This window comes from Hyaena hyaena, unplaced genomic scaffold, assembly GCF_003009895.1.
Source record: "Hyaena hyaena isolate Hyena2069 unplaced genomic scaffold, ASM300989v1 scaffold_490, whole genome shotgun sequence".
NCBI lineage: Eukaryota > Metazoa > Chordata > Mammalia > Carnivora > Hyaenidae > Hyaena > Hyaena hyaena.
Window position 1 is genome coordinate 1,260,493 of NW_024081123.1, and position 17,729 is coordinate 1,278,221.

Genomic DNA, 17,729 nt, shown 5'->3' on the forward strand with positions numbered 1-17,729 from the left:
GCTGATTGGAAAAGCCCGACACCCTGCGGTCATATTTAGTACTACAGCTGCTTCTCCACCCTGGTGTCCCAGTTTGTAAAATGGAGCTGGCCTGGCTGGATACAGTACGTAAAAGATATGTGTGCTCTGTATAAGCTGTTGTTGTTGTTCATGTTTTTTTTATCTTATGTCTGTCTCACTATTTACACTGAGTCGTACTTTTTGATCAAAAAGGAGGAGATACGCTCAGAGCTTCCATCTTATAAGCAGGAGAAATTTCTCTTGATTTCCAACGAGCACTGACTGGGTAGCATCAGTTCAAGATCTTAGAAGACAAAGAAGTTCGAGGACCAGGATAGGAAATTCTATGCACTAAGAAAAATTAAGTTTAAAAATAATCTCTATGCCCAAATGTGGCTCCAACTCCGAGATCAAGAATTGATCTTGAGGCATCTGAGTGGCTCAGTCAATTGAGCATCCAACTTCAGCTCAGGTCATGTCTCATGTTTCATGGGTTTGAGCCCTGCATTGGGCTCTGTGAAGACAGTACAGAGCCTGAAGCCTGCTTCGGATTCTGTTTCTTCTGTCCTCTCTACCCCTCCCCCTCCCCCACTCACACTCTGCCTCTGACTCTCTCAAAAATAAATAAAAACATTAAAAAAAAAAAAAAAGAGTTGTATGTTCTACTGACTGAACCAGCCAGGTGCCCCTTAAGAAAAAATGAAATGTTATTCTGGGGCGCCTGGGTGGCTCAGTCGATTAAGCGATCGACTTCAGCTCAGGTCATGATCTCGGAGTTCATGAGTTTCAGCCTCTCTGCTGTCAGCACAGAGGCTGGAGACTGCTTCAGATCCTCTGTCTCCCTCTCTCTCTGCCCTTCCCCTACTTGCTTTCTCTCTCTCTCGAAAGTAAAAATAAACATTAAAAAAATTAAATGTTATTTTTTTTTTAAATGTTTTTTTTTTATTTCTAGGAGAGAGAGAGAGAGACAGCGTGAGCAGGGGAGGGTCAGAGAGAGAGGGAGTCACAGACTCTGAAACAGGCTCCAGGCTCCGAGCTGGCAGTCAGCACAGAGCCCGACGCGGGGCTCGAACCCACGAACTGCGAGATCATGACCTAAGCGAAAGTCTGACGCTTAACCGACTAAGCCACTCAGGCGCCCCTTAAATGTTATTTTAAAAAGATAAAAAGTTAAGGAAATCGGAAGACAATATTGTAATGGAAATAATACAGAATGGGGAACCAGGAGACTTGTTTTCTAGCTCCAATTTTGTCACACACATGTGTGGTTCATTCCTATAAAGTTAAGATGAACTGGCTGGCTCAATTGATATAGCACGCAACTCTTGATCTTGGGGGTCGTGAGTTCAAGCCCCATACTGGGTGTAGAGATAACTTAAGAAAATAAAATAAAAAAGAAAGAAAATTAAGAGGTTGGACCAGATCATTTTCAAGGTTCCCTCTGGATCTAAACTTCTGTGATCTGCCCATGGATGGGATTTCCTATGCCCCACACAGTTGTGCACATAAAAACGGCTTCTTTTCATTTGTTCTTCTTTTTTAAGATTTCGTTTTTAAGTAATTTCTACACCAAACGTGGGGCTCAAAACATTAACCCCAAGATCAAGAGTCACATGCTCCACCAACTAAGCCAGCCAAGCACCCCAGCAGGTTCTTATTTTTACCCATCGCTGCCTCTGGTCCTAAGATCAACCTTAGCTTAGATCACTCTACCATGTCTAGTGCTCTTCAATTGCCTGTGTCTTTTAGAACCAATATTTGACTCAATCTATGGGAACACACTGATCTTTTAAAATTTATTTTATATCCACTAAAAAACTGAAGTCATTGGCTTAACTGAACTGTTAGAAGAAAATTCAGTCATTGGCAAATGATGCAAACTCAGCCTGGGGCCTCCTAACAAGTTCATGTCTTGTCCTCTTCCAAAAGGTCTACTCAGGGGGCACCTGGGTGGCTCAGTCGATTAAGCGCCGACTTCAGCTCAGGTCATGATCTCACGGTCAGTGAGTTTAAGCCCCACGTCGGGCTCTCCGCTGACAGCTCATAGCCTGGAGCCTGCTTCAGATTCTGTCTCATTCTCTCTCTTTTCCCCTTCCCCACTTGCACTCTGTCTCTCAAAAATGAATAAATGTTAAAAAGATTTAAAAAATAAAGTCTACTCAGAAGTCTTATGATCAATACAAGTTTCATTTGTGTCTTTTTTTTTTTTTTTTTTTTTTTTTTTTTTTTTTTTTTTTTTTTTATCATGTGGCTACAGAATCTTGATCTTGATGGCACAAAGCCCGGGTGCCAGCAGGAATGTGATAGAATTCATGCTGTCATTCAACAGAACTCCAAGTAACATCCATATTTGAAGACACAACAATGGAGACATAAGCCCTGATACAAAGAGCTTGTAACTTACAGAAGAACAGAGATATGCACAGGAAGAACTTAACTGGCTTTGGGGGATGGTGTTGGTAAATATAGAAGGAAGTGTATGAGTTAGCTAAGCAAGGAGCTGGAGGGTGATCTTAAGGAAAAACTCATTTCAGTGAAATGAGAATTTATCCAGTGCTTAATCATTTTTTTTTAAATTTTAATGTTTTATTTCTTTTTGGGAGAGAGAGACAGCATGAGCAGGGGAGGGCCAGAGAGAGAGGGAGACACAGAATTTAAAGACAGCCTCCAGGCTCTGAGCTAGCTGTCAGCACAGAGCCCGACGCAGGGCTCGAACCCACAAACGGTGAGATCGTGACCTAAGCTAAAGTCAGACGCTCAACCGACTGAGCCACCCAGGGGTCCCTGTGCTTAATCATTATTTTCAGTGGTTTGGCTTTTCCTAACCTCAGGATATTTGACTGTAACCCAGCTTATATCTAAACTCAAATTTACTTTGCAATTTTCAGTTTGGAGGAGCCAATGTCCCAGTGTATATCTGATTAAGTACTCTTAGGACCTTGAGTTAGATCCTTAGATGTTTTAGCCAACCCATTTTGGCAGGATCAATCCGTTAAGTTCTTCCAGTGCCTATCCCAGAAATCCAGGGAAATGGCCACCTATGGATTTAGTCACAAGTTTTATCCCTGTGAAACAGGATAGAAGGGTTGAAGGCTTACACAGAAGATGGTTTGACAGTGCTTTGTCTAGTGAAGGAAGACAGGAAGACTTTTTGGTGACTGGGAAGCTGGGGAGGTCTAGTCAGGGCCAAGGACATGGGTTCTCATTGTCCTGCCAGCCCTTTGATTCTCTCCCAGAATCTCACAATAAAATGGTCTGAAGGTACTGCATGCTATTTTGAGTAAAACAGAAGCTGTCTTAAGCAGCCTTCATTTACCACTTGCCAACTTCTCTGTAAAACTCATCAGCGGGTACCACAGCAAGCTGAATGCTCGGGACTTTCTCTTGTACACCCAACCATTTCTGCTGTTTATGCCGATCGTAATTATATAAACTGTGAAGAGATAAGAATCTGTATTATTTCTTCTCCCCAAACATGGGCTTTTTTGGGGAGGGCAGTAAACCTCACCAGCACATTATATAAATGAATTGTCTTTTCTAACTCCTGAGCACACAGGTACTGGATTTTCCTTGATGGCCATCAGGTGACCTGGTTCCCAGCTTCGCTGTACAATAGCCATTGTCTTCCATCTCTTAGTACGGGATGGGCTTGCAGCATTAAGAATCCCTTCAGACGCGAGTTCTCATCTCCTTCATGAGGATGGGGAAGAAAGTTCTAGAAAACTATGCACTAGGTCCGACTCACTGAGGAACTGCAAGAAGAGCAATTTTTAAATTTTCTTTATTTATAGACATTTCAGAACCATTTAAATCAACAATGAATTTTTTTTAGACATAACATACCATGTTTATCTTGAGGTACACATTGGGCCCATTAGATAATGCTCTGGAAAATAATACAATTGTTAACTGGTAGTTAACACCCCCGGTTTTCCAAGCAAAAGAAACTATAAAGGTGGTTACAAAATTCTTTGAAAAGAATATACCATTTCCATTTAAACCAAGGAAAACTCTCCCATTTTTAATTAACTGAGTTCAATTTTTAGGCTTAGCTTCAACAGTATTTTAAATGGAACTTCGTATGAAAATGGGAGAAGAGGTTGATAGCTAAGAAATGATCTGAGCCCCTACTACATGAGATTGTAAACAAAGGAAATTTGTAATCTGATCAGCTCATTACAAAATTCATAGCCTAAAAATTAGAGCAGCACAATTACAGAAAATATTTGTACATAGTTTTAACTGAAATCACATTTACCCCTTGTTTCCGGTTTCCACCATGAGATCAATTTTAAAACACCCAGTTTTAAAGACTAAACTGCAGTGCGGCCATGAGAATTCCACAAATATTACAGACCCCCAGAGCAAAACTCCTCCTTCCCATCATTTGCACTTTGGGAGTTCTACTCTTCCTGCCCTAGCAGCCAGCTGCCTTTGTATTACTAGAAAAAGAGTGAGAATTGATGTATCCAACAGCAGATTTAATTTTTCTGGCGGACTGATGCGGAAATTTCCTTTGAATGGTTCACGAGGTACTTTGGAGAACTGTTTTATTTTCCAGTTTGTGATTCAAAATGTTAACTTTATACTCTTTAAGCATGACGCGTAGTGACTTGTTACACAAAATGTTTGGAAAATGGACCCTCTATCCATCCACATCCACCCCCTGAACTTCTCAAGGAGTTGGGAGGGATGCTGTGCAGGAGGTTCTGGAATGTGAGCAGAGGGTATTTATGCATGTGTCTGAAAACAGTTGGAATGGATTGTCATAACAGCTTCCCGTAAGATTGTTTTATTTCTCCAGGAGACAAGAATAAACACTGCAATTCCGTCGAATGGTCGGCTTGCTGCAACTTCATAAACTTGAATGGTATATGTGGGTTGAAAGAGTATAAATGTAAATTTCACAGTTCATAAAGTTGAGCAGCTCAACTTAAAAGAGAGAGAACGTGCTGGCGTTTACAAGATTCTGAGAAAGAATCAGTCTGGGAGGGTGTGAGTTCTCCCTTCCAGCATGGTTAGGTCCATATTTTACATTTCATCTGCTTGATTTGGCTTATTGCTGATTTTCTTTTCTGATGGGGGCCACGAATTTAAACCCCAAACAGGGTCCATTTAGACAGCACTTTCCCCTAAGCCCCATGGTCACTACACTGACTGCAGGGAACCTGCCAGAAGATGTGCTCAATCTTGTCCTGGTTGGTTAGAGAAGGTTCTGCTTCTGGGGATCTCTATACATCGTTTTTTCCCTGCAAAACTCAAGCTTTCAGAAGGGAAAGGCTGGTTCCTCCCTACCCCTGCACCACCTTTCTGGCCATGATTCTCTCTGGCGATGCATGCCTCGTCCAGCCAGGATGCCTAAGTCTTCTACAGACAAATGTTCAGCTCAGCAATGGTGGCTACACTTACTTGTGCCTTCAGAGAGGCCAATTAAAAACATTCCCAATCAGTAAAAGAGAACACTAGCCAGTGGGAGTCCGAGATACTTTCTGCCTCCGACATATTCCAAGTTTTAATGGTCTCATGGTGTTTATTTTTTATCCCTTTAATAGAGGCTGCCATTTCTTCCATCTGTGGATTCTTTAAAGACAGAACACACTTAACTCTCCATACATCCAACTGCCCGGAAGATTTTATGTCTCTCTTAGTCACACATATGCAGTCTCAGCAACTGTGGTTTTAAATATAAACATTATGAGCGCCAAACGAGCCATGTCTTTTCCCCCCAGTACTGTTGAGTCACACCAGCATGGTGCCTGGCAATACAAGGTGCTCACCAAATCTGAATTCATGATCCAAAGGCCACAGTGCCTGTCCCCAAGTAGGTGCCTCTCCATTGCCACCAATATAAACTTGATATAAATATGCCAAGACAGAACCCAGAAACTGCTTGTGTCAAGTTCTTGCAAAAGAAAAAAGAGAAACACAAAAGGGGTCAGTTATTTGGGGCAACCTTCATAGTAAACCCAAACCCAGTCGGTTCCTTCTGCCTGAATTTGAGAACTGTGTCCCGGGGTCAGGCGTTTAAAAGCAGATTCCGCGAGGATTTGTTAAAGAAAAAAATTGCTGCGTTTCACCGGATCACTTCTGTTTTTGTTTTCAAGGAAATTTCCGAGAGGTTAATGTTGCAATGGAAGTGGTGGCTCATACACAAGGATGTTTTCTAACCATCAAAGTCACTGAGGGTCCCTTGGCATGTGAGTGCAGTATCGGAAACTCTTATGCAATTTTCCAGTTACTTCTGGAGAGGCGCTCTGGCACGACAAATTCTACAAGATACTCTCCTTATGGGGTCATTCTACCTAGAATATTTACATTTTGGGAGAAATGTTAAGGGGAAAAATGCCTTTTTTTTTTTAAAGAGAAGATTTATGATGGCAAATGAGAAGAGGTATCAATTCACCTCAATTCTAAACCATGAGATGGATTAAACATCTTTAATGTCAAGAAATAAAGCCACGTTGCATGTTGCCTTATTGTGAGTCTTGTCTTTATATTTCTTATTTATTTTGGTCAGCAGGATGGGCAGATTAAGAAGAAGCCAGCCCTGAAGTCCTGTTGACACCTGGTTGGCTGACCTCAGTCACAGATGTCTGCACATCCAGAATGAGACCTGGGGGGAAGACAGGGGTATGGCTGATGGTTTGCCCGGAGAACGCTTGCTTTCCTAAGACTTACATTCCTTCAGAAAGTCAAGAATGATGATGAGGCCATTATAGTTTGGAATATTTAATCACATTTGGCAAAAACTGTCAGAATCATGTCCTGGAATTCTAAATAATAAAAGTATGGTAATAATGTATGCTTCTTTGGAAGAGAGGAAAGAAGAGGCTTATGAACTAAACAAATGTACTTACTGATACTTTAAAAAATTACTCAACAGATACAGCACGTACAATAACAGACGATCATATGTCTGATTTCTGAGCTCTCGTGAAGCACGAAGCATGTTGGGAATACCTCACACGCTCTAAGAAATGCTCTTCAAACCGTTCGCTGTGAGACACCAGGAATATAAGACCCTCAAAGAGGAGACAAATAATCCTTTGACAAGACACTGTCGTTCTCCCAGACACCAGCATGCGAGTATTATATGCAAACTAACCCCCATGGGCTGAAAATCAAATTTAAGTCTTTAATACAGACTCTCTACTGATTACCTCTAAGCTTTCAGTGATGAAGGCCAGTAAGACTGAGTGTCAAGGGAAAGGGTTCTGAGAATCTTTGGAATCATTCTGCCCACTCTTCCTAAGAGTCAACCTAATTAATGGCCCCAAACCTCAATCAATATTAGAAAGTGAACAGCTGTTCTCTAAAACATCAGACTAATAATGATGTTTAAAACATGTTTGCATTGTGTATACATCTATACACATATACGTTTATGTTTTGTTCTTTTTGTCCACTGCTCGAGAAAATTAGCAGCAGTTACAGATAAATTATTGTGGTCATCATTTGTATTATTTCTAAGGATGTCATACACGTGACTTCTATCAACACATGACTTTTGGAAAATGCCTTTTGATGAAAAGATCCCTACCGAGCATATAACAAACAGTAAAGTGTCATTTCATATCACTAACATTTTCAGGCACAAGAGTAAAACAATTAGCACTGAGCAATCCAAACGACAGAGCACAGAATCGTTAATTGTCTAACGTCGATTCTCCCAAAGGAGAGAAATGTTGTTCAAAAGTGTTTTTTTTGTTTTTGTTATTGTTTGTGATTCTTATGTTTTTTTTTTTTTTCAGCTTTGGCTATTTTGTAATAAATATCATACCTTCTCGCATAAACCTACTTGGGTAAGAATTCTTTCTCTGAACATGCCTTTTGTCTTTTAGCAGCTGTTGAGTGTTGAGTGATGTACAAGGCACACCTCTAAGTGTTCTGTACAGCATTTTTATTGATGTACAAAATAGCCTGTTCACCATTCAAAAACATAATCTGCATAGTAGGAGTGTCTCTTATCCCTATCTACAGAGAAGGTTTTTAGTGCAAAAAACATGGAATTGTGTCCCAGCCCACCCCTTCTAGCGCACACACGTATCAGTTTCGTTCGATGCTAGCTGGGGTTGTTTGGCTATATTTTGGGCCTCCAGCCATTAATGAATTGCATTATTTTCTTCACCTGCAGTTTGCTCAATTTGAAATCTTCTGAGAGGATTTCTTCCGTTAGCTGAACAAGCAAATTCCCATCGATCTTTTCAGTAACAAAGAATGATATGACATCTTCAGACAAACCAATAAACCGTAATGACTTGGACACTTCCTCTATAGAGAGTCCCGACAGGTCAGCGGGGGGCTGCCACGGGGAGCCGTCGCCACAGGACCTGGGGGCCAGCTGGAGATGGAGCGGAGAGGAGAAAGGGTAGGAGACGGAGAAGATGTCCTGCATGCCCTTTTTAACAAAGTACTGGTCCTCGGAGAGGTCCGGTGACCCAGACTTGGGGTCTTCCTCAGCACCATCAATTTTCAGAGGCAAAGGAGAAGTGTCCGAGGCAGCTTTCTCTTCCACTGGCCTTGGGGCCCTGGGGGGCAAGGCAGGGCACGAGGTGCTCTGCTTGCTTGTGTCAGCGGCCAGCGTCTTCTCATCTGTGCTCTCCACAGAGTAGCTGGCTGACTTGGGACAGGCAGAGACGCCGCCACTGAATTCTGAGGCGACCGAGCCGGGGGGACTGGCGGAGAGCTCGTGGCCGTCAAAATCAAAGGGTGCTGGGCAGTTTCTCTTTGGTGTGCCTGGCGTCTTCTGTCTGGGGTAGCTGTAACTCCGGCTTGGACCCAGCAGGAAGTCACTCCTGCTCTGGCTCTCCGACGCTCCTGAATAATGGCTGGGCCACGAGAGCCGGGAGGAGAGGGTTTCAGGAGGACTGCCCATCGGGGACCTGGGGTCCACGGAGTCAGCTTTCGCTCGGTTACAGGGGTAGCAGGACACGGGAGCACTCTCAGAAGGACTGGTGTCACTTTTAGGAACGCTGCTTAAAAGCAAACACAGAAAGGGAGGTGAGTGACATAAACGCTGACTACCAAGCCCATCTTTATCCCACAGATGTCGCTTCTGAGTAGAACGATGGAGTCGGGAAGGAAAATCTAGGGTTTCTTATCACGAATTCGATGAAGTATCTGCTAACTTCACTGGGTTAAAAGAAAATCTTTAAGTTACTAAAATGCATTGGTAACTGTGGATATGAATTATAATGACTTAACATGCTATAGCAGAGATGGAAAATCTATATACTTTTTAAACAAGAAAATCACTGATAGTGGGTGCCTGGATCTTTACGACGAGAAAAATTCTTTAGCCAGGTTTAGGCTTATCACCAACAGGTAGTGTCAATAATTACTGATGTCTGCAGTGGGGAAGGGTGGAGTGAGGGCAGTAAATGGGTGCCTCATGCCTGTCTTCCTTGTGCTATGTGACAAGACTACCTCACAACTACCTTTGTCTGTATTTCCATCCAAATGTCTGAGGTCAGAGGAGATGCTTCAAACCCAATGCTTGCCTTGGTTTCTATAGAACTGACTAACAATAGCATAAGGATTTAAATATCCAGAGAATTAAAAATATCTGCAAAAGAGAGCTATTTTAAACTGTGAAGACCATATGTGGAGTGGTGCCTTCAGCTCTGGGGCCATGTTTTAAGAGTGTGAGTGAAGCCCGAGTGTGCTCAGAGGTGGGTGACCAGGCTGACGAGGGACCAGACAGCGATGTCAGGGGAAAACAGCTGGCGGAACTGAGGCAGCCTCTTTTGGAGAAGAGAAGACTTACATCTGACTTCAAATTATTCACAGGCTGACAAAGAGAAGCAGGGAGGATCTACTTTTGTATTTCTAGACGTAAGAAACGGTTGAAAGTTACGTGGAGATAGATGTCAACTGGATATAATGAAAGATTACGAAAAAACGACTGGCGTTCGCCAACAAGGAAATGAGCCGTCCTGCAGAAGAAGGGGCTCCCAGCGCCAGAAGGGTCCAGACAGAAGTGAGTGGCTATCAGATCGTGATGGTCAAGAAGGGATTCTCGTCCTGGGGGGAAAGGCAGAGTAGAAAGCCAATTGGACCCTTTCAAGTCTAGGTCCCGGTAGAAGGTGCTGTCTGTCTGCCAGTGCGGAATCGGAGCGGAAGGAACGAGACGCTGGTCTGTGAGAGCTGCAGCCCTCTGCGGCTTGTGTCTAAGAGAATCCAGTTGGCCTTTATCGCTGAGTTTCTCATATATGCGGCAGTTTCCTTTCTTCCTAGGACACTGGCTCTTCCTTCCATCCTAACTTGAAACCAACAGGGGCCCCATCATGCTCTTCCAGTGGAATCCTTTGGTTGTTAAGGAGCACTTCCTCTCCCACCTCCTGCCTAGCTACGGCTACCCAGAAACCGTTCTCAGGACCCGGGGAGCTGGCTGACAAGAAGACACGTGTTGAGGCTGAGGTGAGCCCTGGCACGGAGACTTACATGTCGTGCAGCCCTGAAGAATAGTAGGACAAGGTGGGGCTGGGAGAGCGAGTCTGCTGCCGCGCTGGCTTGGCTGCACGAGGAGGGACGGAGGGGCTTGTGGACAAAGGCTTTGCGCTTCGGGGTGGAACAGGAGGGGCGTTCAGGAGCCGGCACTCTTCCCTGACCTGGCGCGGAAAAGAACACTCTGGGTTAGCAACAGACTGACAATGCCACCGTTGGGGGGTGAGGGGGGGCGGTTCTGTGGGTCACGTGGCTACTCTTAAACAATAACAGCAGGGGCGTAAGGGAAGGAGAAAGAAGACGGCAGCAAACGAGGAGGATGATAAACACAGATGCTGCGGGAGAGAGAATCCACGGCTGTGCATACTCGCCGGGACAGGCGGATTTTCAAGAGACTCCTTGACAACTGCCAGTTGCTGCTGAAATACAGCAAGTGCAAGAGCTAGTGACACATGAGATGTATAAAACAAAAGTATTGAGAAAATAAGGACGTGGGGCGCCTGTGTGTCTCAGTCAGTTAAGTGTCCAACTTCGGCTCAGGTCATGATCTCCTGGTCCATGAGTTTGAGCCCCACATCCGGCTCTCTGCTGTCAGCACAGAGCCTGAAGCTGCTTCAGATCCTCTGTCTCCATCTCTCTCTGCCTCTCCCTGGCTTGCTCTCGTCTTTCTCAAAATAAACAAACTTGAAAAGAAAAAGGATATAAGGCAACCATGATCTTAACAGAGGATCAAACTCTTCCACTGAGTTGTGTTTATTTCCTGTTCAAACTGAATTCAATTTGACCCAAACCTTCAGGACTGGTGGCTCTTCTCCAGGGTTGAAGCTCCTCTGAAGTTATGCGCAGGGCTTCTCCTTGGGAAGTGTGCATGTGAATCACCCGGGGATCTTGTTGACATGCAGACTCTGATTCAGCAGACCCAGGGTGGGCCCGAGAGCTACATTTCTAACGTGCTCCCGCTGACACTGACGGTGCTGGACTGTACGCCACACTTAACGGAACGAGGCCGCAGGTGGAGTAACAAGTAGACTTCCAAATCCCCAACACAGCACTCCTAAATTTAGAAGAGCTGCCCCTAACTTCCTTCATGTTCACCGTGGAGAGGATTAGGGGACCTGTGATGTCCGTGGCTTGTGAAAGTCTGCCTGCTCTCACCCCCGTTTCTTCTCCATTCACAGAGGCATTCAAGAATAGGATTCTTTTTAAAGACGCGGACATTTTTTAATGCACTTCTCTGTCTCGGGCAGCAGGGGGCAGTTTATACCTGGTTCTGCTAGTCAACCCTAAGCTACACAGGTAAAAATGGAGCCAGTTCCGACTTTGTCAAAAATGTCCTTGCTTTTAGACTGTGTTCCTACCAATTTTTTTTTTTTTGTCACCTTTGCCTTCAATTTCTTTCTGTCCCAGCAGTTCTGGGCTAATAAAGACAACGAAACAGCAAGCTTCCATTAGCTTTGGTATTGGGTTTGCTTAAGACCACATAAAATGGATTCACGTTACACTGTATCCCCTACCTCCAATGTACATTGTGCACTGGGCCCCTTAACTGGCTTCTCAGACAGATTCAATTGCCAGAAAAAAACAAATGTTAGGAAAAATCACATGACCACAGGTGACCAAGGAAATCTCAATTCCAAAGTGAAGTGGAAGCAATTTAATAAGTCTTATCCATTGCATTTTCCCCTAGGGCTGAGGACCACTGCACTCATCCAGAGGACCCACAGCCATGGTTACTGGGACCTCCTGGTGACAGTTTTTCATTTGGAAAAGTACTTTAGGCTAAACCAGAATATTCAGAGCAGCAGATTTTCTTCTCCACTAGCTGTAGGCTTCCCCATTTGAGCTAATTTTAAAAAGGAGGCCATGGATGACTATAGAAGGAAAATCTGAGAAGATATGGGTTTGGATCTGAGAGGATCATTCAGCCAGCCCAGGGAGACTTGGGCACCACTTAGAGGGTCGTCTTTTCTTGAGCTGAGAACCGGCTAGGACACTGAAAAACTCTGGCAGGGTCAGCCCACTGGCTGGCTTTCAAGAGCATATACTGGTTACAAAGTAAGTAATCAAGATATTGCATCAGCTTCCCTCTTGTGAGTGATTTGTACATTAGCCAACTATGTTTCTTTTCTTTCCTAGGGAATGTCTATAGAATCTAGGATGAATGGGAGTTACTTTAGTATACATGTGCCTGATTCTGTTTACACTTATGGTAACAGGAATCATGAAAAACATAAGAAGATGGGGAGTCTGTCAGTTAACTTTTAATTTTTTTAATGTTTATTTATTTTTAAGAGAGAGACACACAGAGTGTGAGCAGAAGAAGGGCAGAGAGGGAGACAGAATCCGAAGCGGGCTCCAGGCTCTGCGCTGTCAGCACAGAGCCTGACACAGGGCTCAAATTCACCAAGGGTGAGATCATGACCTGAGCCGAGGTCCGACACTAACTGAGTCACCCAGGTGCCTCTAACTTTTTAATTTTTAAAATAAACAGTCCCCTTTCAACATTGGGTTAGAGAAGAGAAAAACATTGGGTGAGAAAAGGGAAACACGGTTCATGCTGAATTTGATTTAGAAATTTCTAGGTTCTGGAAGTAGTCATTAAATGTGACGTTTCATTAGAGCTCACTTACTTAGATGTCAATTACGATATGTTGAGATGTCAATGACAATATGCATTTTAATTTAAAATAATTGACGTACGTCTCAGGACACAGAAAAGCAGCCGCCTGTACTTGAATTTGACCTACTGAAGTCCCCTCTTCCTGTTCTTATAACTAACCCCAGGCACTTGTCAAGGTCACTTAGAGCTGGATCTGCCACCTACCTCTATAACTGGGAGGTCCTGGAGAGCTTTCCAGTAGGTCTCCAGCATGACAGGGGTGGGAAGAAAGTAGTGAAAAGCAGCAGCGCCCAGGGAGGGGAGGGGAGGCGCGCGTTGACCTACTGCTAACTGGAGTGTTTGTCGCTAAACTCCAAACTGCATCTAAGATACAGAAAGCGTTAGAGGTGGCCACATGAGTAAGTGTGCGTGTGTGTGGTTCTGGCTCTTCGGAGACGGGGTGCAGTCAGTGAAGAGAAGGCCAGAGGCAGGTCCTCCTCCACTGTCACGAGAGGGCTGTTTGGGTGTAATTTTGAGTTCAGTGGGAAGAACGAGGCTGACAGGAAACCCATCTTGCAGAAAGGTAGTTGAAGAAAAAAACAAACAAAAAAAGACTTTATTATTATTTTTTAAATTTTACTATTTTTGAGGGAGCTATTTACTATTTTACTACTATTGAGAGGAAGCAGGGGAGGAGCAGTGAGAGAGGGAGACACAGAATCCGGAGCAGGCTCCAGGCTCTGAGCTGTCAGCACAGAGCCCGATGCAGGGTTCAAACTCACAGACTGTGAGATTGTGACTTGAGCTGAAGTCAGACGCTTAACCGACTGAGCCACCCAGGTGCCACCAAAAAAAAAAAATAAATAAATAAAGACAAGAATTTAAGCAGAATTTTGTTGAGGCACAAAAGGAATGTATTGTGCTCCCCCAAGCATTTGGGCCATCTAGGGCTGAACACAGCTGACTACCTGCTCTCTACCTGTTACTTTCAATTTGTTACTTTCTTTTCTTTTCTTTTTTTGAAGATTTAATTTTTTGTTAAGTAATCTCTACACCCAACGTGGGGCTCGAACTCACAACCCCGAGACCAAGAGCTGCATGCTCTACTGAATGAGCCAGCCAGGCCCCCTCAACTTGTTACTTTCAATGTGTTGCTGCAGACACTCAAAGGAAGTCATACGCAGTTTACGGGAAAAACTATATGCTTTGGTGAAATACATACATTTTGGGATCCAGAAGGTACAAAGAATGAGGGTTTATTGTGCCATCTTACTTCCTACCTCCTATACCCTTATAACAGGAATTGTTCTCCTCTTCTTTGCTTCATGATTGGATTCAACACATGACATACATAGCCAAGAGGAGGGAAGTTATACTTGAAATGAATTTTACCTGACAATAAAGGGCAATTTACAAGACTGGATGGCCATTCCCCCCCATCTCCAGTTTCCCCTCATATTCAATTGCACTTCTTTTTTTTTTTTTTTTTTTAAATTTTTATTTATTTTTGAGAGCAAGAGAGAGACAGCATGAGCAGGGGAGGGTCAGAGAGAGAGAATCTGAAACAGGCTCCAGGCTCTGAGCTACCTGTCAGCACAGAGCCCGACGCGGGGCTTGAACCCACAAACCATGAGATCATGACCTGAGCTGAAGTCGGACGCTTAACCGACTGAGCCACCCAGGCGCCCCTCAACTGCACTTCTACGTGCCATGTTTTCAGCAGATTCCCTCTCAAAGCCTAGCAGGTGGCTTTCATCACATTCCTTCCCATCTCCAGTGGCACCGTCTGATTGCTGGGTCAAGTCCAGCCTCCCCTGATTCCCACTGAAGTCCTCTGCACTCTTTCTTGCTATCGCTTGTAGCCGAAAGAAATGATCCCATCTCATTCCACCCTTCGAGTTACTTCTCCCACCACTGCACTACACAAACACACAGGTCCACTCAGAGCAGCAGCTTCAGTGCCCTCAACACGTCTTGGGCTTGTGTGCTCCTCTCTCTGCTTTGGTTCTTACTGCCTGTCTCTTCCAAAATGCCATTTCCTAAGACCCAGTCCCGACCCCTGCAGGCTCGGTCTGGGACCCCTGCACGTGGCCACCAAGACTTGTCGCTGCTTCTGAACTCAGCTCACACTGTTTATATTCACTTACTTTCTATGTATATTCAATTAGCCCGAGAGTGAAGATGGTAGGGGCCATCATCGTTGTTAATGGCGCCCTGTGCATGACAGAGTCAAAACACTGTCACCTCTGGTGCGAATATGTCCTACAGAAGGCTAGTAGAGGTTAATAGATGTCTCCAAAAATACAAGAAAAAGGTAATTTTATTTTAAAATATATATTATAAGAAGACTTTTTATATTCTAATGTGGGGATTGTTATTTAATTTTTTTTAATGTTTATTTTAGAGAGGGGCATCAGAGAGAAAGCGGGACAGAGGACCCGAAGTGTGCTCTGCGCTGACAGCAGAGAGCCTGATGCAGGGCTCGAACTCACAAACTGTGGGATCATGATCTGAGCTGAACTCAGATTGCTTAACCGACTGAGCCACCCAGGCGCCCCTGGAGATTGTTACTGATAAGTCATTTGGGCTGCATGTTAATTTTTTTGTGTCCTCATATTTGCGATGATCTAGAGGAAAAAAGGTGCCACCAGGCCTGGCACATATGACCATCGTCAACTTCACCACCACCACATATGACATAGTAAGAGCGTGGAAATGGCAACGGTGGCATTTCTAAATTGGGACATGCCAACCCTCCAGAATAATTACTATTCTCAGTGAGCATATAACAGAATACACCCTGCCTGGTGGACCAGACTCCTCCTCTTCCTCTCCAACACAGCATTCAAGACTGAACTTCACCTGGCCGCACAGGGAGGATGAGGTACCTGGATTATCAGGAACAAACCTCCGACACTGGTCCTCAGCGAGGGGCTGGCATTCTGTCTATCACAGATTATGTACAACCTTTGCTACCGGTTGAGGACTCCTGGCTGTGAGTAGTTTGGGTATGTGCAGAGGAGCTCAGCACCTGCCGCTTATGGGAGCGTTGAGGAACACAACGTGGGTTCAGGTGGTGGCAGGGACAGCCGACTCCCTGCTGTCCCCAGAGCCTCACTTCATGACTCCTCTGGTCTAAAGCTTTTCTCTCCAATAGTTACCCCTCCTACCATTCTCTCATCTTTGCTCTTTCCGGGGTGGGGAGGGGGGAAGGACCTTCCCTTTCCTAAAATGTTCACTGATTAAATTCTAATCGAATGTCAGATACCACTATTCAGGATTAAGACAATTCTCCTTAGTATTCACGTAGCTCATTGCCAACCCAGGGCTAAATACCAAACTTTTATTTAATTTATCGAAAGGTGGAAATGGTGAGTTCTGCTCTTTTTAGGACATTCTCTAGTCACTTTTCTTTAGTCTACAAGGAATATGCATGTGGCTGCCATCGAACACACTGACATAATTTAACAGTCAGGTTTTGAAGGAAGCTGTAAAAGGTGTCTGGGGGCTAAGAGCTGAGATCAGAGCCACTATCTACTTCCACTGTCCCTAAAAGTGGCCATCACTTTCCCTTCTCCTACACACTACATTAATTCCATTTTGCTATTGACTTGTTCAAAATATATGTTGAGTGCCTATCACATGCTCACCGAGATAGTTTTGAGTATACAAAAATGAGTAGCTCATGGAATTAGTCGGGAAGAAGGGAGACACACACATAATCAAGATATAAATTGGCCATGTTGCAACAGAAGTAAGAGCAGAAGTTAGTAGGTGCACTACTGAAAGGAGAAGAACAAATTTATTATAGGCAATTATCCGGAGAAAAGTCTTCAGAAGAAGGAATTACAAGTGCACAAAAGGTACAGAGGCATAAAAAAACATCAAAGTGCTGCTCTGGTCTGGGGGCTTCCACGACTAGACAAGTACTGGTGACATTTATCAGGCAGAAACTTAGAAGGAAGAACAGAGCTTAGGAGAAACCAAGGAGTCCAGTTTCGAAAATACGTACTAACTGATATGTTCTAACTGATAGAATCTGAGTGATGGTGGCACTGGAATCTCAGTGAGAAATGAAGAAGGCTGAATCCCTAAGCAGTGGGCAGAAGAGGAGACGAAGGAGAAACACAAGTGACATCTTACCACTCACAGAGTAGAGTTCTGCCCGAATAGTGTCCAAGAAGTGAAGGGACGGGCAGACAGCAAGAGAATGTCAGTGTGAAGGTGGCGGGGTGCTGGGAAGCCAGGGAAAGTCTAGAAGATATGTGAAAGTAGGTCGCTGGGGACCTTAGCAAAGGAAGCCTGAATTAAATTGGAAAAAGAAACAAAAAAGGCTTGGAAGCAGAGTCCAGTGAGTCAAAGCTAGAACGGAAAGTGAGGGTGGACCGGGCGGGCAGACCATTCTTTTTAAGAATACTGACTAGAAATGAAGGGGGGAGGCAGTTATTAGAAAAGGATGGTGGACTGAAGAAGGCATGGCTTTTTATCCCCTCTGAACTTGGAAGAAACTTTAAAAATATGCCCAGGTACGTACATGCATATACATAACCTGGGGGCTGAGTGCTTACTGACTCCCAGGACCTATTTAAGAAGATGTGGAGAACACACATTTTTTTTTTTTCCCCATTGCTTTCTGCCTTGGCCATTCCACCACTGGCCACTGGAAAGCTAGAAAGAAATGGAT

The 17,729-nt window shown here is 44.2% G+C and overlaps 1 protein-coding gene across 2 annotated transcripts in view; it reads right to left on the reverse strand.

Moving 5' to 3' along the window:
* Nucleotides 1–7,883: 7,883 nt before the first annotated feature.
* GAREM1 (GRB2 associated regulator of MAPK1 subtype 1) overlaps nt 7,884–17,729 on the reverse strand; it is a 193,774-nt gene continuing 183,928 nt past the window's right edge. Inside the window, exons 5-6 of one of the 2 annotated variants that reach the window (XM_039254434.1) lie at nt 10,444–10,610; nt 7,884–8,972 (exon numbers count right to left, since the gene is read on the reverse strand). In XM_039254434.1, coding sequence (XP_039110365.1) covers nt 8,081–8,972; nt 10,444–10,610 — 1,059 coding nt within the window. In that variant the 3' untranslated portion in view covers nt 7,884–8,080. Of the gene's footprint in view, nt 8,976–10,443; nt 10,611–17,729 lie in introns of both variants that reach the window. The other variant, XM_039254433.1, reaches the window with a different exon arrangement.